Below are 21,449 nucleotides of genomic sequence, written 5' to 3'. Positions count from 1 at the left end.
GTTGAAAGGGAAAAAAAGTCTGCAAGAGTGACATCATCTGTCCAGCATGTATTGCCACAAAGCAGCATGTGTATGTTTTTAAACACTTTAAATGGTCTTTGCTATATCATTATAGCATTACATTGGGGAAACAAGTCACAGAATTGGTTTAAATATACGTGACTGCATAGAAACCTAGTCTACACTGACATGAAACCAAAAGGAGCACGGAGATATTTTGCTAGAAATGCAGAGCTGATGGCACCAGACCCAAGACGGCACTTGGGCAGATTCTGAACAGCAGACGGTAAGACTGAAAATGGGAGACAAAGTGAGTGACTTACCCCCTTCCTTCTGCGCCTTGTCATAGCTCAAAAAAAATAAGCTGCATTTCCTACCACATTTCCACCAGCATTCTTAATCTTAATTAGAGGCAGAAATCCTAATTAGAAACACTCTTAACAGCACTTTAGCAATTTGAAGACTTATAATCCAAAATACAGTCAATTGTCTTGATATTTCTCTGCAGCATCATTTCAAACTACGTCCTTACCCCAATATATTTTTTTCATATACAATACATCTTTGGCTGCATCAAATAACAAAATTCTTAGAAGTCAAACATCTCAAAATCACAAATTCTGGTAACAACAAGGCAGGCTGTAAGAGATGGGTAAGTTAAACTAAAAATAAAGTCTCAAAGCTTTTGAGCAGCACAACAGTCTTACCACAAACTGGGATGAAAACGCTGTGCATGGACAAAAGAATAAACTGCAGATCGTGGAGCTCAAAAACATTCAGATAGACAACTAAATGGTATCTCCTTGCAATGCACCTTTTGATATCACTTAGCTACCTTTTAAAGAAATCATATCGACAGCTCTCAAGTAGAAGAACACCCAGAAAGTTTGAAGAATACTGTTAATCTGTATTAACATGTATGAGGTAACTATTTGGATCTGTTGGGAGAAAAAAGGAGAAAGGGAAAGGGAGAGGGACATCTAAGCACTTTGGTCAATAATTTTATCAGGGCTATGCGTTTTCTGACCAGGCAGGAAAGACCCTCTGCTTTCTTACTGTTGTCTCTGTTAATCCACCAACAGACACGGTGAGCCCCAAAAGCACGTGGTACTGGTACACCGGCAAGGCCAGGAGCTGGGTGATTCGAGGGAAAGCTTCTGAGGAGGCATTCCAGTTTAGCGTCTCTGACTCTGACCTGCAGGAAAGCAGAAGGGCAGAAACGTTGAGCGTGTGCTGGCTCACGCCTCCGCAGAGCCCTCCTCCGAAGTGAAGAAAGTCTCTGTCTTACCTACAAGTCCCATTAATCACTGCTCTTTAAGCTTTTGGGGAAAGTTCAAATAAGAACTTGAGCTTTGCTGGTCAAGTAAAGCAAAGTCTCTCGACCTGTTTCAGACCAATCATCTCTATGTGGAGACAAGAAGTTCTCCCTGCAACACTGCAGGCTCTGCTCCCCCACGCCCAGCAAGTCAGCAGCTCACAGAGAGCTTGTCCCAGGGCAGGCTGACACCCAGCCCCACAGCAGCCTAGCACACAGAGCACTTGTGAGGTACACAGACTAAGACTGAGCTGCAAGGAAAAACAAAAGGGGAAAGGACACCGTGTCTTCTCCATCCCAGTTGGGTGTTAGAGTCACCATTTGGAAAGGAGTTGCTCTCACTTGCCTCTCTCCCACTTTAACTAGAAATTCCATCTTTGGAAACTTATGGCAAGTAGGGTTTGATTTAAAGCAACTCATTCAATCAGTGTTTGGCTGAAGAAAAGACAAAACCAGAGAGGGAGACTCCCATTATATTCAAGCTCTCACATTACAGGAAGAAAATGAGATTATAAACCAGACCTTTCACAAACAGCACAATTACCAAAACCCAGCCGACCTGCCTCACCTACGGCCTCCCACAAACGTAGTGCTGCAGGATCTTGACCAAGTCAAGAGCTTCACAGAACTCGCAGGGACTCAGTATCTTTGAAACATCCATCCTCAGCAAGCAAAGCTGAAACTCGGCCAGTTCCAGCCAAGTGACTCTTGAAGTCACCTGACTCCAAGAAAGCCCTTTTGTTTTCTCTCTTAGGATACCTTCTTCAACTGCCTACCTTGGGAATATCCTCTCTAGTTCTTCTCGATGAGGTATGTGTGGAACTGGAGGATGGTCAAAATGTAGAAGGGTGAGGAACACGGATCCTGCATGAGCTCGAAATTTGTCTATTTTCTCAGCCGCTTGTTGAGCCAGCCAGCACATAATCTGCCTGCAACTATGAAAAACATAAACAAGTGAAATGCGTAATTCAATTTAAATTTTTCAAATGATAACATGGCAGAAATATCCTGCCATGAAATTATTGTAATGAGTAGTGCATCATAAGGCACCTGAAGTATCTTCAGGGCTCCCACTTCTAACAAAAGAAGTCCTGACATTAATATTGCACAGTATTTAATTTGTACATACCACCTTTAATCTGAAAAGATATAAAGGTTTTCAACAGATAGGGAAAACTGCTACGTATATACGGCACACATACCAGTGGTGAAGATCCATCCCAAGTGAGTCACTCTTTCACCTTTTGCTAGTTTGTAACCACCTCCCGTTTTCCTCATACTTTTATCTAAATTCTCAGCTGCAAAATACCTGCCCAACAGGCCCTTTAAACCTGCTGGCAGCACAGCCAACAGCAGCAGCAACTGGTAGCATTCCTCCAGTTACTGCAAGATCCAGACATTTAGCAAGCATGACCTTCTGTCTTTTGATCCAGGCAGGGATCCTGTTCTAAGTCCCACTTGCCTAGACTATCTCTGCAGGAGGTCACCAGGCAAGTAGTGTCTTCTACTGACGCCAATATTTTCCCTCCAAGTGTCTCATTCAAGAACTATCTTTCATTCACTCATCCATATCTAGCAGGAAGGTTGTTTAATAAGCAGTTTAAGGCAGTTTAAAAGGTAGCATTCGAATGCCCCACTCTCGTCTGGACGCACTTCGAATTAGTGAAACACCACTCTGCAGCAGGGAGCAGGTTTGCCTTCCATTTAAGCAAATTATCGGCAAGCACGGACCAAATCCCACGGAAGTACCGTGTTAAGAAAGGTAGGACTGACATCCACTTTTGCTCAGTTAATAGTGTTAGTCTAAGAAACATATAAAACCTTCTCAGCACCTAGGTGGAGGTGCATGGTGCATTTCTGTTAAAAGTTCTGCCATAGCCACTTATGGATTAACTACAGAGCGTGCAGGAAACGCCTTCTCGTACAGAGCAGCATGCAACAGTGAGAGATGAGGCACAAAACCAGTAACATACACGTTGGCATTAACTAACTCGGCTTCCTTCTGGACCAGCAAAAGTGTCACCTCCATTAAACTCGTCATAGCAGCTTCACGTACCCTGCCAAAACAGATACACAATGTTAGTCAGAGTGGGGACATTAAAATATATTTGAGCAAACACATCAGCACTGAAGCCCAACAGGCACTGCAACGAAGCCAAACAAGGCAGAACCCTGTAAAAACTAGCCCTGAAAGCACCGATGTGCTTAGTCTGCTCCAGACCACCTCCTGAGAACACTAACGTGCATTTTGACATCGATATTTAAGCACTGTAACTTTTCCAGCTTCATACTTCCAATGTTAAAAAATGTGTAACTCACAATAGGTTGGTAATAGTTTAGATCCCTGTGCTGAAGAATGCCCAAGTAACAGCTTCGTGAAAAAGATTTGGCCCCAGTAACAGGACATTGTGCTTGCAGTGAAATATGTAATTATAAGTCACAAAATACAGTCCATACACCTGGTTTAAACCAAAAGCCTTACCAAGGTATGAGCTGTCAGAAAATAGCTGTTTTTTAACACAGTGGTAATGCTACAACAGAGTCTCACTCAGTCACACAACTCCGTAAAAAATCTAAACCAGCACGTTCATCACATTAGCCACTTATATTGTTTTTTCTTGATAATAATTAAAAATCTTATTGAAATATTTTAAAGGGTACACCTGTCTACTGTGAAAAGACACACTGCTGTTTCTGTGCAATTTCCAAAATAAACTGAAATTTGTTGTCTATACCATCTAAAATGGGGTGGGACATTTATTAAAGTGGTAAAAAAGTCAAATTACATCATTTTTTCCTTAGTAGTTCAATACAACTTTGGCAGTCTTCCATAGTGGGTATTTTTCTGCTTCAACATTTAATACCTGCCTATTAGATATTTATGTCTAACACCTGCAGACAGACTGGACAAGCCCCAGCAAATAATCTGTCGTAAGAAACGTCAAGTTTGCAAACGGCCAGTGAAGCTGGTTAAGCTTTCCCACGATTCCATTAGAGAGAGACAAAAATGACATCAGTGGCCAGGTCTCCCCACACCTCCCATTGCAGTCAGCGGTTTGCAGACAGACAAGGAGAAAAGATCGGTATTTCAGAGGCCACTGAAGTATTTAGCAGCCAAGAGCTTGGCTATGAGGAAGGCTTTCCCATCTCCTTTTAACGTACGTGTTTTGCACCTCTGGTTTTGGCTGGCACTGTCATTGCAGCCTTGAAAGAATTCGGTGCTCAAAGCGCGTGTGGATTTTAATGGCTGTGGGGAATTGCACTTCTTAGGAAACTGCCACTTCCCTAGAGTTTCGTTTAGCTTTTAAATTAAGACATATGCAGAAGGATGAAAAATACGGGGAACACAAGTGAAAGCTGATATATGGGGAAGTTAATGTGAATAACTCATCTATACTTCACCATCTTCTTCCTTATCTGCTTCAGTATCTAATTTTGGCAGCAGAAAGCTTAGTACCTTTCTTCTCCCTGACTCACCACCCTACGTGATTGCTCTTGTGTTCCCTTTCGCTACCCTTGTGCCAGTGCCTTCTGCAAGCAAGGGACCGTCCTCTGCGCTGGCGCTCTGTCCAAGGTGGAAGAAGGAGGAGATTTAAAGCAACTCATTCAGCTTCTCCCTCCCTGTGCTCGCTGGAACGAGCTGCCTCCATCCGTGACCCCAAGCTGCGTGTTCCGCTTTCCTGCCAAGCTTTGAGGTGTCAGCTGCACCTCCTCTTCTCTGGTTTCCTGCCCCGGGTTACGTCCCTCCTTCCCCATGGCATCCTCTGCACTGCCATTTCCACGGGCACTGCCCTTGCTGCACAGCCCTGCCGTCCTATGGCAAATGTGACCATTACTGGGGCAGCATCAAACAAACAAAAAGAGGCAAAAAATGCAAGCAAAACATGGAAGCAAAAAATACAAGCATGCAGAACTCAACCTGGGCTGGGAAGAAGAGCTGAGATTATTCCTCTGAGCAGTTGCTAACACATTCCAAAATACTGCAGTGAAGCACCTAACGGAGCAAGTCCCTTCAAGTCAAGGGCCAGGAGCACAGAATCCTTAAACACAGAAACAATGAGAAACTCGAGCCTAAACGCGAGCTTCCCCAGCCCTGCACGCTGGGCACGGTGTGTGCGGGGTGGGTTTGCGTGGCGCCCAGCACGCTGCGCAGCGTGCAGCACCGTGCCCAGCGGCTGCAGCACCGGACTGGTTTGCTGCAGCAGGAGGAGCAGGCGGGCGCTGCGCCGCCCCGGCCACGGCACAGCGAGGGGGCAAGAGCAGAGCCGGCCTTCCCGCGGGGCACAGCGCGCTGCGGCCCTGCTTGAGCCTTCCCACCTCGGCTCTTCTCCGCAAGCTCTCCTGGCTTCGCTGCAGCTACAACAAATCCCTAACAGTATTTTTCAGGCCTTCCCTTTCCTGCCTGAATTGGAATAAAAGCATGACCAAATCCTGTTTCTGAATAGTCAGCAGGTGGTTTCATCTACAGTCCTGAGCGCGCATCTCTGTACTCTTAGGTGGTTCGTGTAGCCGCTGCCACTGAGGCCGTTTCTGCATGAGCTTTAACCTGCCCAACAGTGGAAACGCGGTGCCTCCGTTGGACCAGGAGCCCGAGCTCGCCCCTCAACCGCAGCCCCTCAACCGCAGCCCTCTTCGCTGCTCCTGTTTCTGCCCACACGAAGGTCACAGCCCACGGCTGCTCTCGGAGCATCGCTTTGCCCCGACGCCGTCCCGATCCCGTCATGCTCCGGTTTGGCGGACGTGCTGGGAGCGCCGCTGGAGCAAAGGCCTTCGTGGCTATGGAGAAGCCGGAAGGCCAAAGGCCTAAGTATTTAAGTCAATAGGTGCTAGATACTCTGAATTGGGCTAATTTAGTACTTCCTATTTACAGGCATTATTCCAGGTTGGGCATACTTGTGCCCGTAAATACACGCAGAAAAGGAACCCGACGGGAGAGCCTGTGCTCTTGCTTCGCGTGTCCCCGTCCACAAGATGTGCGCTTCACGCTGCTCCTCCCGCCCCATCGCTACCTGCGGGAATTCAGCTGCACGAAGAGAGCAATAGAAAACCCTCCTTGCCCCAAGGACTGCAGGAATTGCCAATGCACGCGTGCTGCCACATCCCCAGTTACAGCTTCTTTGGAAATCAAAGACAAACTCCAAGAGGACAAAGGCTTCTACAGCATCTTGGTGATCAGGATTGTGTTTCTGGTTCCGAAACCGAATCCTCTTTGTATTTTAAGGGAACTATGAAGACTGAAGCACATCACATAACTATGACTGCCACAGATCTGAAGCATTCTTATATCCATTACTCTAGATACAGCAATAATAGATGTATTCCTACAGATTTAACTTTCACTTATTATTGCAATATGATAACTGAAATCACTGAACCCCAAACTTTCAAGAGAGACAATAAAGTGACTGTGCAATTAAAATAAATAAATAAATAAATAAACAATCTGGCCATCTCAGTGAGAGCAGCAATCCCTAACAAATTAGACAACTGCTCCCTCTCCTGGCAAAACAAGATGAACATATGAGAGGTCAGTAAGTAGGCAGAAATGCAGTATTTCAAAGAAACTACAAGTAAAGGTTTAAATCACTCTACTTCTCAAGACTAGATTTATTCCCAGTATTCACCAGAAGAAATGGATGACATCTGGAAGTCAGAATAAGGCTGAACTTTAGTTTAAAACACAGCAGACCTTCTCCTAAGGACACATGCCCTTCTTCTAAGACAAGGAAGAGAGAAATTCTTTCTGCCTTTCCTTTTCCTATCCATTCCTATCTCTCGCCACCTATACTCAATTGTGCAAAAGCTGAGAGGCATGTGGTTATTTCTAATAGATAAAAGTGCTGAAGTCTCCGGCCCTCCTTACCATCCTCCGACGTCGCCGCGGCTGTCGGTCGTGTAGTCCGTGACACCACTGAGCAGCGTGGCATAGATGGCAGCAACGTTGTCCTTGCAGATGTGCTCTTCCTGGCATCCATCTCCCTTCACACCTACTGTCTGGCAAATCCTTCAAAAGGAGGAATGGAGAGTCAAAAGAGAGGAACTAAGAAGAAGCTAAGATCCTGGCTTTTTTGGTGGTTCAACAAACTTTACTGATGTGCAGTATTCTAAACAGCTATGCTACCTGCCACAAACAGCACGCAGCGCTTAGTCCAGAGACACTGGATTACAAGCCAGAGAGCACTGGATGCTGCCAGGATTTCTCATCCATGTTCCTCTGTAATGGAATACTGCCAAAGCTGGAAACTCAGATGTTACACATACACACACACACACACACACACACACACACACGTATATAAGCTCTCTGATACTACAAAATCAGAGCATGTTTATTGGACCCATCCGTTTCTGAACACTTATTAAAGTGAAGCAACCAGGAAGAGCAAGCAACTAACAAATATACTGAATTTCATATTAACCACCTTCTTAAATTTTAAGACAACATTAAAATGGGAAGGAATGACATTTCTGCATTGTAACAATTTGACACCGTATTTATACTCTTTATATTGTGGCAGGTAAATGCTGAAAATATTCCTTCGGAAAAAAACTTACACGTTTTTAAACCAGTTCAATCTCCTCATGAAATAAGGAAAATTAAAAAACAACAACAACAAAAGTATCTTCACTCTCCTTAATAAATATTTAATCCTTCACTGAGCTCACTAGAAGTCCATGAGAATGGAAAATTTTTCAAATATATTCTAGCTGTTCATTTAATGGATGAAAAAAAGTCCGAGTCACACTCCCATTCACAATGCCTGATACTGCTCAGAACCAAAGTGAGAGCACTAGAAAACTTGTAGAGAAAGAACTGGGAAGTACAGAAAATAATGATGACAGACATACTTTGCAACTGCTATTAGGGCATCTCTTCTGGCTTCTGCAAAGCTCACGTCTGTCTGGGAAACGACAGTAACCTTTTTCAAGCCTTCCAAAATCTGAAAAAGTAGAAAAAAAATGGTGTGAAAAAGATGATTTAACATTAATGGTGAGTTCCTGCTAAATCCAGATATAGCATAAAAATAGAAGAAACACATAGGAGGAGCAGGCAGTCAAGCAGCGGCCGTGTCCTCACCCTGACCTCCGCTTCTCTGGGACAAAACTTCCCTACCAAGTGGATCATTTGTTCCTGTTGCTCCTCAATCCCTTTTCCATAAACAGGACTAAAGTAGAACTCGCTTTTAACTACCCGAATCAATGAGGAGCTAAATCATGATGATTTTCTGGAGTTCCTGCACATCACAATCCCAAATTCACAACGGCCTTTAATTCTGTGCTTGATTCCCATCACCAGTTTCATTCAACGCCCCCGAGAGCCGCTCCTCCCCGCACTGGTGGCACCATCTCACCTGCTGGAGCCTGCCCTTCAGCAGAGCTCCTGGGAGGGCCCCAAGCGCCAGGGCAAAGCCACAGCGGATCATCTCCTCCGTGCTCTGCAGCTCTGCAATGTACTGGGTCACCAGCTCATCTACAAAGAACACAGTTGCACAGTGAACAGCTGCCACCACACTGTTGTTATTATATAATTCACTAAGCAAAAGGAAGAAAAAACTACCCAAACAGAAAAGCTACAGAAATCCATGATTCATTAAGTACAGAAAGCCTTAAATTTTGGCCACTGGGAAAAGAAGAAAAAAAATGTACAATGTTCCTGTTGATGAGTGAATTCTCGTTTTCTCAGTGCATGGTTGGATTTTTAGATAAACTACCCTATTCAGAGGGAGTAGATAAAAAATTGTCAGCCTTAAAAAAAAAAAAAGCTATTATTTTTTCAAGTCTAAGCATGAATTTCAGTGCAAACTCAGGCAAATGCTGGTGCATTCTCAGGTCATCAGCTTCTATAACGAGACAGGTTGGGAGAGAGTTGAGTCTGGATTTGGGAAGGTCTGTTATTCAATCTGCTTCCTCCCCCCTAACATCTTAATCGCACTGAGGATTTCCATACACAAACATACACACGCATCCCACGGATCATACCTAAGCAATGAGATCAGTTCGTGTTGCTTTTTATAGATGGACAAATACAAAGTGGTGCTTTTTAGAGAGGCCAGCTCAGAAAGTCACCACGTCGACGCAGGGACCTTCCGTCCAAATTCCCTCAATTGCTGTAGCATGAACCAGGGAGAGGGGCTCTATGGGCAGCAGCACAGGGGAAAGGAACAGGAATACACTGAGCAGTGCCAGGGAAAAAAATTAAAAGGAGGCTCAATGATAGGGTAAAGCAATACTAAGAACAAAATAAGGATAAATTAAGAAAAAAGTAAAAGTTGGGAATCCATTTATCTCTGTATTTCTACTGCTTTTTGTTCACGCTCCTGTAACAAACACTAAGAGGAAGGAAGCTCTGTACATGGAAACTGTTCCTTACTGCAGGCTTTATCAGAGACTTCATAGATGATCCTTCATTTACCTGATGGTTCAGACACGGCGCTAAACTCTTTAAGTGCAGCCGAAATTCAGATTAACTTCTAGGACCAACTGAGATAACAGCGACAAGCCCAACTCCAGATGAGAGAAAAAAAAAACTGCTATCTTCCTAATTAGCTTTACTGAATATGCACTTTTTAATCCTTAAAAGGAACAAAGGAGTGAGCGAGACTCCGCAGGTTACGTAACTGCGCCACTGCTTGCTGTCATCCAAGATTTACATGATTAAGCAATATTTGCTAGAGGAAGAAAGATTACTTTCCATAAGAAACTCCACTTTAATCATAACTCATTACTTTTTTTTTCCTTAATCCCTATGCAATCAACAGGCCCCAGCTCGTTCCTGCGGCACCAGGGCACTAGCTCCTTGTCCAGAGGTTGGCAGTCCCTTCGGACGGGCACATCTGCTGGCAGGAACTTCCCAACCTCTGGAGCGTGCGCGGAGTCTCGCGGCCCTGGGGAGCTGCACGGCCACTGCTGCAGCGCTTCCACAACTCATGTCCAGCTCAGAGTGACACTGCAGCAAAAGGACCCAAAATGAAGATGTGGCAGAGAGCAAATGGGCAGCTTGAATGCTAATTGCTTACTAATTATGCTACCTGGGGTAATGCAAATGTGCCTGTTCGGCTGAGCTTCACAAAGCAATGCAGGCTGCGATGCGTCTACAGCAGTAACTCAACACACAGGGAATGAGTATTACAAGAAAGTACACAAAACCAAAGTGGAAAATAGGAAAACAGAGGCAAATAGTGATTTGGCAGAATACAGCCATATTCAGAATCCTGAATCACTAAATTATTTTTGCTTTGTATTTCACTCTGATCTACAAAACCTTTTTCTTTTTTTTAACATTTGTTTAGCTTGCATTAGATTGTGATTGTGGTTGTTTTCAGTAGGTCAGTTAAAGCAATTGAGGGGATTAAGGCACCTGTCCCTGCCCTGGATCTCTTGTGCAAAGCAACCTCCGCACACGCACACACACACATCACACAGCGTGGGCAAGTTTTTCAGTGGTGGATTTCAAACCCACAATATGGAAATTTTAATTTTCATAAAACACGCAGTTTTTACTGGCAGAGAGACCAAAATAACCCATTTTTTTGCATTTAGGACGGAAGGCGTTTGCATCTATGACAGAATTTTTATTTACATATTTGGAAGGGGTTTTAGAGAACTTACAAGCCAAATAAAGCTCACTAGAGACTGTCAGGAGAGAAAGTTATCCAGGTTGTGATGACGTTTTCCAAACGATACCAACAAGTCCGATGAAAAACGTCGCCTTTATCTACAAATCTGCTCCTCCTCATGGCTCTGTGGTTGTGTGGCTTCAAGCCTTCAGCCGCAGGCAGGTGCAAAGCCAGCCCGGGAGCCGGGATGAGGGACGGGACGAGCCGTGCAGGCTCCCGAAGGAAGCCGGCGTCAACCCCACGGGAGCCCCCACGTCCCCCTGCCCTCGCGCTCGACACGGCCGAGCCCACTGCTCCGCTCCGCGTTCTCAGAGCCGACGCTTCGGCACCGTGCCCATGAACCTCCCCGCTCCCTAATACTGCCCTCCTTTCCTGGACTTTTACCACTGTTTTCACTACATGTTACCCCTCCTTTTTAATTTGCCTTGGTGTCATTTCACCCCTTTCCACGCTGCCCATGAGAAAACTAGGCATGTGGTAATAACTTGTATGAAAAGACTGTCTTTTTGCCTTCTTTTTTTTTTAAAAAAACCCCATAAACTGGAGTCATTAACAATATGCAAACAATTTAAAAATTAAGACAGGCTGCTTCTATATATCAATAATTTCCTCGGGGCAAAGACTGCATATTACTGTGCGTGTTCTAGATATCGAGCTCATTCTGGGAATAATTAAGGAAGTATTCCATTACATGCATGACTTAGGAATGGCAAAATAAAGGAAAATACATCCTTATTTTGTAAAGTTCATGTAATATCACTGTCTTACTTAAATATGAGAACATAAATGTTCTTATCTTTAAGTATCTCACTTATGAAACCTTGAGATCTCAGATGAACACTGTACAATTTGATAACTGAAAGGAAGGTACAAAAAATCCTGTACAACCCATGTTAATTCACCCGCCCCTAACATGAGTTTAACTCTACTCCTGTAACAGGAATCTAAACCCAACATGGAGCTTTCATCGTGGAGCGTTCATCATCGTGGAGCGCCTCCCTCCCCTGAGACATTTCCTAGACTTTCAGTTGGTTTTCTCCTTTTTTTAATTATTATTTTTCTGTAGCATTTTTAAGTGCATTAGGGCTGCAGGGATGTCTGTGTTCCTCCCAGTCCCCATCCCACCCCCCAGAGCTTTGCAGGTTGGGTCCAGTCCATGACTCAAACATGAATCATTACCTTGTAGAGCTGGATCAGCTTCTCCCTGCTCACTGATGTAATATTCATTACACAGCGCAGTCAGTGCAGAGACTGCAGAGTCCTGAAAGACAGGGAGACTTGGCAGCGTGGTCTATGTGCTAAGATCACACTTCATGGCAACTCTTATTCTTTAAAACAGTACAAATAAGCTAAATCGATATTTTAAAATTAATAACCTATCAGCTGCATTCTCCGTTCAGTTTAAGGATGACATAGTATTATAAAACACAAAGGTCGTTATCTCACCTTTAATAGATTGATGCCAGTTATATGATAAAAACAAACTGTATTTCTCCAGCAAGTTAGGCAAAGAAAACAGTAGGAATGCACAGACTGAAGGTTATGAACAAAATGCCAAAATATCCATCATCACAGCACCATCATCGCAGCACGAGTCTCTCAAGCCCAGTCACTTCAGAAAGGGCTAATACATAATAGTATGATGTGTAATATTCCTGAACCTCCTTATCTATGGATTGGTTTCTGTCACCAATCTACATGATAAAGTTAATACAATTGTTTCAGGAGGCATATAACAAGCTTAGTGATAAAACCCATGGTTGAACTGTACTTTTCAGTGACACTGTAATGCTGACCAAACCTGCAGGCTCGAGAGCACGCGAGAAGGAACCTGCCCGTGTTTCCTCCACACCGCGAACGAGGACACCCGTTAATGCCCGGGCTCTTGGGGTACACGAAATCTTAGCTGATGCCACCGAGTCTGGCACAGGCTCTGCCTTCTGCTCTCAAAGACTTGTTCTCTATGCAAAAGCAGGGACTTGAAAGAAACCCAGTGTTCATTTAAATAGCACAACCACCATAGGCATTAGAGCAGCAAAACATTCCAAACTATCTAACTGCACGAGGTTCTTTACTAAGGAAAACAGCTTTCACCTTAAATGCATGAGCTACACTATATGAAAAGAGTTTACATTACGTGAGAAAAGAAGTGATTTTTCAGTGCCTCAAGGGCTGGCTTTAAAATTATCTATCTCTAAAACAGATACAAATCAAACAAGAATTGACCCTTATTAAGCATATCTTGCTTAATGATAATTAGCGTTAACCAAACAGACCAAAGTTCTCTGAAGTCTATAATTAATTTTCTTAAGCTAGGTGTAGATGCTCCAGCTCTAAGACACACAAACCCTTTGGAAAATTTCTAACAGGCATGGATAATTCCAAGAATTCTGTTCTCCACTTTTAAGTGTTCCTCAGTAATTTGGTACCTTCTCATCTTCCCCGTCTCCAGAGGAAAGTTCTAAAAGACGAGCTCCCAGAAACTTACAGTGGCTTTTTATCTCATGCTAAGGAATGAAATATAACATATTTAATTCAAATCATCCCTGCAATGGCTATAAGCTCTAACAGGGAAGACAAAAAGTATCTTTCTAATGTGGGACAGCCTTGAAGAGCACAGAATCACACCTGCGTGGTGTTACTCAGGAGAAAAATAACACAAATAACCGGAGGCGTTGTGACCATGAGCATAAATAAGGGAAGCATCCAGAAATGGGCTGAATATTCCAAACGAGAGTAGCCCGGGATCCCAGGAGAGGTCTGGGGAAGCCTTTGCCACGGAGCTGGCTGGGAGGCTCCTGCTCAGCTCCCCGTGCACCAGGGAGGCCCCAGGACAGCGGCCACGCGCTTCTCTCCTTCTCAAAACAATTCTCAGAGCCCTTCAAGGCACCAAACCAGCACACCTTGAGGAGATTACACATGGACACACAACATTACACCAGGCTTGCCTAGTATTAAAAGGGGAGACTAAACCAGGCACAATCTGCGGTGCATTTTATGTGAAAGGCAGGTGGAGTTTAAAATCTTCCGTGTGCCATAAACTGAATTACGCAGCTGAGCAATTATAGAAATTATTGGAATTGCAGTAGTATGTCAGGTAAGCCAGAATTACAGACCAAAGCAGAAGAAAAATATCCTATCAAAGGAGCCATATGGCAGAGGGCAAGGGGCTTTCAGCTTTAAACAGCCATCAGCTTTTACCACTGGCAGTCCCTTGCCAAAGCAGGGATCTTCAGTTACCGTGCCCAAATAGATGTGCGTGAGTATCACCTCGATGGTGTCAAATGTTTAAGTCTTAAACAAAAAGGTCCCTTCGAATTTTGGAGATTTCAAGGTTAAGAAAGAGGAAAAATAAGCAAACAAAAAAAAATCTCCTTCCCACTCTAAGAAACAAACATGGAAGAATTAACGAGACTCCACAGAAAAAAAAAAGCCTATTAACAGAATCCAAAATATATTTCTAATCTATATTTTGTGTATGTAGTAAGAGTGCATTTAGCAGGAAGAACTGCTGTACCTTTATATGCTGTCGCACAGTGCTGGAAATGTGAGGGAGGCTTCTCAGGCTGTCGTTGATGAGGCACTGCCAGTCCCCTGGAAGAACAAGGAATACAGCTGGAAGCCATGGAGCACAGCCTTCCTCCCCAGGCCTCCGCATCCTCTCTTTCCCGCTACCCCTATGTCCACATGTCCCCTTTTCCCCCCACTAAACAAAGTCATGGATCTCACAGCTTAGCTAATGGGCTTCTATTTACACAGCACCCAGCCCAAAACACCCTGTCTGGCAATGCTGAAAACTTCACAGGAAAAGAAAAACCACCAACAACCCCCAGCAATCTAATAAATTACCACAAAACAAGTCTTCAAATAACATTAGCATCTGCTTCACTGAGCATCTTTTTGACAACTTTGTTATTCTCTTTGTTTCTTTGAAAAACATAATTCACTAATACTTAATTTTAACGAGTAACTATTAAGGTAATAGAAGGTTATTCAAAATATCACATACCAATTATTGGATCCCCTCTAAATGGCATTTTTGATAGCGACAGCTTTTCAATTAAACTGCAGACTGTAAGAAAATACATTTGATAACTGGACAAATTGCAAACGTGACAAGTGGCAGCAACGTGGCAGACAGGCACATCACACTCTTCCAGCATTCGTTTTAAACTGAAGAACACCTAGCAAATAAAAGTTCAAAATGCTAACAAATTAAATCACAGTTCCACTTGTAATTCTTACATCCAAGGAGGCTTCCAGGCTGTCACTGTCCTGTCCCTAGTGTCACGCTCACGCAATGTTTTGCTCGCTGTTTGTTATTCTACCCCTCGGAAAGGTGCACACGGCCACGCGGGTTCCTGTGCTGCTCTGGAAGAGGCAGCGTCTCACAGTCGATGATACAACCACCAACGTTGATGCTACAGCTGGTGAAACAACTACTGCCATTTTTTGGAAGGTTTTCCTGCTTCTTACCCACAGGTTTTGGACCTTCCAGGAGTGATTTCCATTCACTGCACATAGCTAAGAGCCACCTAACGGGATGCAGCTTTATTTCATTTGATATTCAGAACATGTGGATAAAATCAATTATTAAGTCTCCATTATTTTATACTTATGTATTTATACATGAGCTCTAAGCTTCTGAAAAGCCCCTTCCGAACTTTCTTTGAGTGTTTCCAGGCTGCTTGCAGGAAGAGGTATCAGCACAAACCAGCCAGCTCTCCCCACAGCAGGCGGGGCGCAGCGGTGGGGCCCAAGGGACGTTCCCTTTCCCGTCCCACGGGTCAGGTCAAGCACAACCCCGAGCACCCGCAGCCGCGCTCGCTCCGACAGCCGGCTTGGCGCAGGGCTGCCGTGCACGGCACGAGCTCCTCCACAGAGCCACCTCTCTGCCTGCCTCCAAGCCTCATCTCTCCATCTTTCGCCGGGCTCTGTACACAGTTCCCTTTCTCCTGCCTTTCCAGCCGGCCTCCAAACCGCTCTGCAGGAGCGTGGAGGTCAGTGCTTGCTAGGGTGCTGTCCCACAAGCAGCTCCCCCTGCTCCAGCTCTAAGACCGCACGCCAGCCACTCTGTTCTAGGACTTCTTTGCCGACAGTGAAGCACAATGTGAGCAAAACCCAGTTTCTTAGGTTTCCCCCTTGGTTCCTTCTGCTGCTTTGGCGCTCTGTTGTGGCTGAGCACGTCCCCTTCATTAGACACGCATGCCGTCTGCGGAACACACTCGCTTAAGAAAACACTTCTTGACAGTGAGGGTGACAGAGCCCTGGAACAGGCTGCCCAGAGAGGCTGTGGAGTCTCCTTCTTTGGAGATCTTTAAAACCCACTTGGATGCCACCCTGTGCCACGTGCTCTAGGTGACCCAGCGTGAGCGGGGGGGATTGGACTAGATGACCTCAGAGGTCCCTTCCAACCTCAAACATTCTGTGAGTCTATGATTCTCCTCTCACTCCACCTGCATACCTGGGTCTCTACTATGGAACAGCCAGCTGCTGAAGAGCTAAACCCTCCCGCAGCAACGCGCCGTTGCAACTGCCTGTAGTTCCCGTGTCCGTGACGCCCTTCAGAGAGCCAGGTCCCGGCGGCTGCCGCGCGCCCGCCATCCCTTGGCACCGGGGCACGGCACGTCCTCCCCACGAGGGCTGCAAAGGCAGCACCGGCCTCTCCCGCGGCCACACTCAGCCCTTCGCTGCCACCTTCCCCTCGCCCAGCCTGCCCACACCCTTCTCCTGGGGACACCCTTCCTTCTTACAGTGCTTCCATATACAGTGACCGCCTGAAACCCGGCGAACAACCCACCCTTGGTCACGCATCGCCCTCCACACACTACCACTGCTGTTCAGATGACCTTCTAAACAATGAACATCCACGTTCTTTGGCTTTGGACACACCGGTATGAGGATAAAATCACCCTTTACATGGTCACGTCTGTCTTGGTGGACAAGCTGCATCTCTTCTAGCGAAGAACCAGAGCAAAGCAACAAGGAAGGCCAATTCACCCCTAAGGAAAGCTCACTCTGGGCACCACCGAGGGGAAGAACGTGTGACGTAAAAAAACACCCAAGAACTGCAGCTTTAATTACTATACATATGCCCTGTTTATGCATTCACACCGTGCATTCAAAATAAACTGCAAGAAATGAAGAGCAAGTCCCGAGGGCAGGCGGGCCTGGAGCCGCCGCCGCGCTGCCGTACTCACCCGCCGGCCTCATGAGCTCTCCTCCCAGGCCCCTGCAAGGCAAAGCAGAGCGTGAGCCGCCCCGGGGCTCCAACCCCAGAGCCAGAGCGTCCCCAAGGAGAGCGCACCACGAGAGCAGGCAGCGTCCTCAGTCTGGGATCTGACCAACACACAAACACTTCTAACCTCTATGTGATGTGTACGAGGCATGTCTGATTGTTTAACTCTCCTCTTCCAAAGAATGCAGACCCAATTTTCTAAGATTTATGTGAAAAATAAAAGACCTTTCTTGCTGGCCCATCTGTCCTGCTTTACAAGCCCCCAGACGTGTGGGATGTCCACAGGCCGTTTCAGCCCTGCAGCCTCTACAAGCTCTTGACCTGCACCCCTGAGCAGCAGTTACATGCCATGTTTTAACAAAACCCTCATGGTTGGGGATGTAAGTTAGGTGCAGACTTTGCTTTCCAGGTCTCATTTTCACAATGGACAATGGTTTACTTTTCTGGTGACATTTTTCAACCTCCTCCTTTTACCTTCTCCCCTTATTAGAGCCACCCACGGGTTATTGGATTATTTGGCACTCATCAGCACAAGGAAGGGGGCGAAAGAGCCAACACCTCAACAAGGAGACAGAAAAAAGCAGGCCTGGATGGTCAAGACCTTCCTGAAACAAACGTGTGTTACACAGGGATGAGCTCAGCGGCCCCAGTCCACAAGCCTCGCTGGCCACCGAGCTGAGCAGGAAGCAGGATCCTGAAAATGACAGGGATCCGGGAATTACAGCCCTGATCCGCGTGTCTGCAGGCAGACGGGTGTCTCCTTGCACCTCAGAGCAAAGGCCACGGGCGCCGTCAATATCCTCGGGGTGCAGCCAGGTGCTGCTTGGGGGATTCTCCCCGTGTCACCCTCCATGGCCTTATTTTCCCATTTTTGAACCTTTGACCCTGCCCTTCCTTTGGATATTTCCTTAGCTGCTCACTCCTGTCTCCATCCATTCCTGCGCTCGCTTCCTGCCCGGGCTGGGCCAAATCCTGCTTCACCCGTTTGTGTGGCCAGGCTCCGGCAGCGACACCCAAAAAGGGGCAGGAACAACAAAGGCTTTTTTATTTATTTGGTTCCCCAACTTATTCTTTCATATGAACTTCAAAGGCCTAAACATTTGAAACCAGTTCTTCCATTTCACACAAGTAAGTGCCTCCGCTTGCACACGTGGGGTTTGGGGCTGCTCAGGGTTATCAGTTGTTATTATCAAGGTTATTTTTCTGTTAATACAGAGATGCCAACTCCACAGTGTTCTCATTAGCCATGGATCAGCAGCTCCTCTGACTGGAAAACCTCAGCTTTTGACAAAGTTATTGTCAAAATATTCTCCTCTTTTACACTTATTGCCCTTACACGGAGCTCTATGCAGTGATCACAGGCTCGGTTTTATCGCTATAAGAAGAAGTGCAGCTCGCACATCCCTGTGCTGATAAGTGCTGGTAGGATCTGCTCCACCTTCCTGCCAGCTTGTCTGCTCTCCAGCTTCGAAAATCATTTAAATGGAAAACAAAGACGTGATGCAAGGAGTCGAGACGGTGGCAAAAATAGATGACTGATGTGGCAAGGCTCACTTCCTCTTCAGCGCTTCTTGCCCTTCATTTTGTCCTCACCCATTTCTGGCTTTTTGTCTACTGCCTTGTTGTAAATGAGTGCGAAATAACAATCTTGTGAATTTGTTTGGTGTGCAGCAGACTGCTGATGCAAGGATTCAGATAGGGACCTCTGCTCAGACTACAAAGCGAGCACTGACTCACAAAGGCTTCTCTGCTCCTCTTCTTCACACTGCCAAGAAGGAAGTCAGGCCACTTAAAGCTACTCTGATGTTAATAATTTGACAGCTCTCCCTTCCTTTGGCATTGCATCAACTCAAGCTAATGTCAGAGTTCAGGGCGCCTCTCCAGACTGCTGTCCCGGTGCAAGAATGAAGACTGGGGACAGTAATTTGCATAGTAAGATTTCCCCACCATGCAGAGAGCATAATTAAGCCTGTGTTGGAAGGCACTGCGATACTCTGCATTCCCGCTCCACGCAGCTTCTTGAGTTATCTCTTGCCTAGACATCAGAGCCGTGTGTCGATGCACCTTGTTTCCCTTTCCGCAGCACATACCTATGGCAGAGGCGGGCACTGAGAGCTGGATCATGGTGCTGCATCTCTCCTCAGTTTCTCTAACACAACGCGCCTCTTTCTATCAACTTCATCTCACTCTGCTGTGTTTCTCTAAATTAAAACAGATAGGGATCTCTCTAACGCAGAGATTCTGCATTTTGCTGGGTGGCTGGAATCCTCTCTTCCTCCTTCCAAAGTCCCATCCAAAAAGCACACGGCGCTCCGAGGTGCCTGTTGCAGGCCGGACGGTTCATGGGTGCGTGGATGGGCGCGTGGGCCCCAGGAGCCCCGTGTGCTCTGCCGCGGCAGCGCTGCTCGGAGCTCCCCGCAGCTGCTCTGGACGGAAAACACTGCTTGGACACAGAAGCCGCTGCAGAAGAGATCAGTTACACATTGCCAAACTGCACAGGCCCAAACTGGAACCAACTACGATGCTGGTTTCAGTCTATGTAAGAGCTGAGGGCACTTTCATCCTTTTTTAAGTTCAAGCCTGACACTGGGAAGATGTTCAGGGTTCATCTTAAACATTATACCATTACTTTCATTGAAGCAGTCAGAACTGACAGCATTCATGTTTTCACAAACACCTGAAGAGCAAAGATAAAATTACTGGAATATCCACCAAGATCCAACAGCAACTATTCACGTCCAAGACAGCCAGGAACACTGGCTAAAGCAGCACATTCGTCTCAAAGAAGTTGATGCGTCTCAGCAGTCTAGTAACCAAGCAGCTTCCATGGGAATTCTGTCCCATGAATTGGGACATCCTAAAGGTCCCGTTTCTGCCCTCGGAGCGCGAGGTACACAGCGGCCTAGGAGGTGGCCAGGGAGATGGCAGAGCACAGATAAACCAGAGGGTGCGTTTAATGAAGCTCTTAGGGTCGCCCCTCCAAGGTGTAGGGAGCAAGCAGAGCTAAGCTGATAAAGAACAACAGAGGGCTGGTAATTCTGCATCTGTTGGTAGGTAGAACTACTCGGTCCATACGCTGGCCTCGCACAGCTTTTATGGCATTTAGCCAACAGAAGATGGCAAGTAAATTGTGGGTCCTGAAGACCTAGGAGCTCCCCCAGTGACTCCAACAGCAAGAGATTTGGATTTTAAAGCTCATCCAGGTACATGAAAAATATGACAGAGAATTATTTTGCAAAAAAAAAGTTGGGAAGTGGCTTGTCCACAAAACTGAAATAAATGGAAAAATGCAATTTGGGGGGAGAATTATTTTGCAAAAAAAAAGTTGGGAAGTGGCTTGTCCACAAAACTGAAATAAATGGAAAAATGCAATAAATGGAAAAAATTGCAATCTCTTTATTAGCGTCTTCTTTCTCCAACCCAAAAGATGTCACTACTCTGACAAAACCTTAACGTCAGTTAAAAAGGGAAAAAAATAACCAATGCACAGAAGTGACAGCTCTATGTTGTTTAGCAAACTCCTCAGAACACAGCACAGGTCACCAGTGTCACTGCATGCAAAGAGTAACTGACATATGGAGTGACTGTGAACACGGACTTGCTGCAAAGCTGGGAATATTCTGTGATGATGTTTAGATGATTAAAAACGAAAACCTTTTGCCTAGGTAACTGCCAAGAAACACACTGGCCCTGAAAGCGTCCAGATTTGTTGCAAGCTTAAAGGTCTTTGAAAGGCGGCAGTCTCATCCCGCCCCGGTAGCGAGCAGCCGCCCGCAGAGAGCCCAGCACGTCTGTGACGTGCTGCTCACCTACCCACCTGCACTGGTTCCGCGTGCCACGAGATTCAGCATCACAAGGAAGAAGAAACAAAGCTGGGACTATCTGTTTAGCTGAATAGTTTCCTAAGAACTTTCTTTTGGATACTGTGTTTTAAAAAACTTCACGAGAATTACTGTGGACAAGAGGCACAAAAAAGGTCCCAGCTGCAGTGGAAGTGCAGCACAAAGGAGGGCCCTTCCAAGCAGCAGGCTGACTGCTTCTGCCGAGACAGCCAGCTAGGGGCAACACGTGCTGTTTGAATTTAGTCTTAAGGTTTTACATAAAAAGTAATGTTAAAGCACATAGAAAGCTCAGTTTTTGTAATTCTGTACAATATGCACAGTGGGCAAATGAGTCGCAGGAGGGGCACAGCTTCATGGACTTACTGTAATTAGTGATCATTTAACACTGAAAACTGGGGCCTGCATTACAAATTCAGCTGCAAGTGCACATGCAAATG

The 21,449-nt window shown here is 45.7% G+C and overlaps 1 protein-coding gene across 1 annotated transcript in view; it reads right to left on the bottom strand.

Annotated features, from left to right (window-relative positions):
• The window catches only part of TBCD (tubulin folding cofactor D), a 116,794-nt gene that overhangs the window by 17,001 nt on the left and 78,344 nt on the right, over positions 1-21,449 (bottom strand). The window contains exons 23-32 of the mRNA XM_026051347.1: positions 17,133-17,164; positions 14,942-15,004; positions 14,450-14,526; positions 12,112-12,193; positions 8,668-8,786; positions 8,165-8,256; positions 7,179-7,319; positions 3,289-3,372; positions 2,092-2,250; positions 1,057-1,195 (exon numbers count right to left, since the gene is read on the bottom strand). Coding sequence (XP_025907132.1) covers positions 1,057-1,195; positions 2,092-2,250; positions 3,289-3,372; positions 7,179-7,319; positions 8,165-8,256; positions 8,668-8,786; positions 12,112-12,193; positions 14,450-14,526; positions 14,942-15,004; positions 17,133-17,164 — 988 coding nt within the window. The remainder of the gene's footprint in view (positions 1-1,056; positions 1,196-2,091; positions 2,251-3,288; positions 3,373-7,178; positions 7,320-8,164; positions 8,257-8,667; positions 8,787-12,111; positions 12,194-14,449; positions 14,527-14,941; positions 15,005-17,132; positions 17,165-21,449) is intronic.

The sequence above is a fragment of the Nothoprocta perdicaria genome, unplaced genomic scaffold (genome assembly GCF_003342845.1).
Source record: "Nothoprocta perdicaria isolate Ctin4 unplaced genomic scaffold, notPer1 scaffold_75, whole genome shotgun sequence".
NCBI lineage: Eukaryota > Metazoa > Chordata > Aves > Tinamiformes > Tinamidae > Nothoprocta > Nothoprocta perdicaria.
This window is presented reverse-complemented; position numbering and strand designations above follow the sequence as displayed.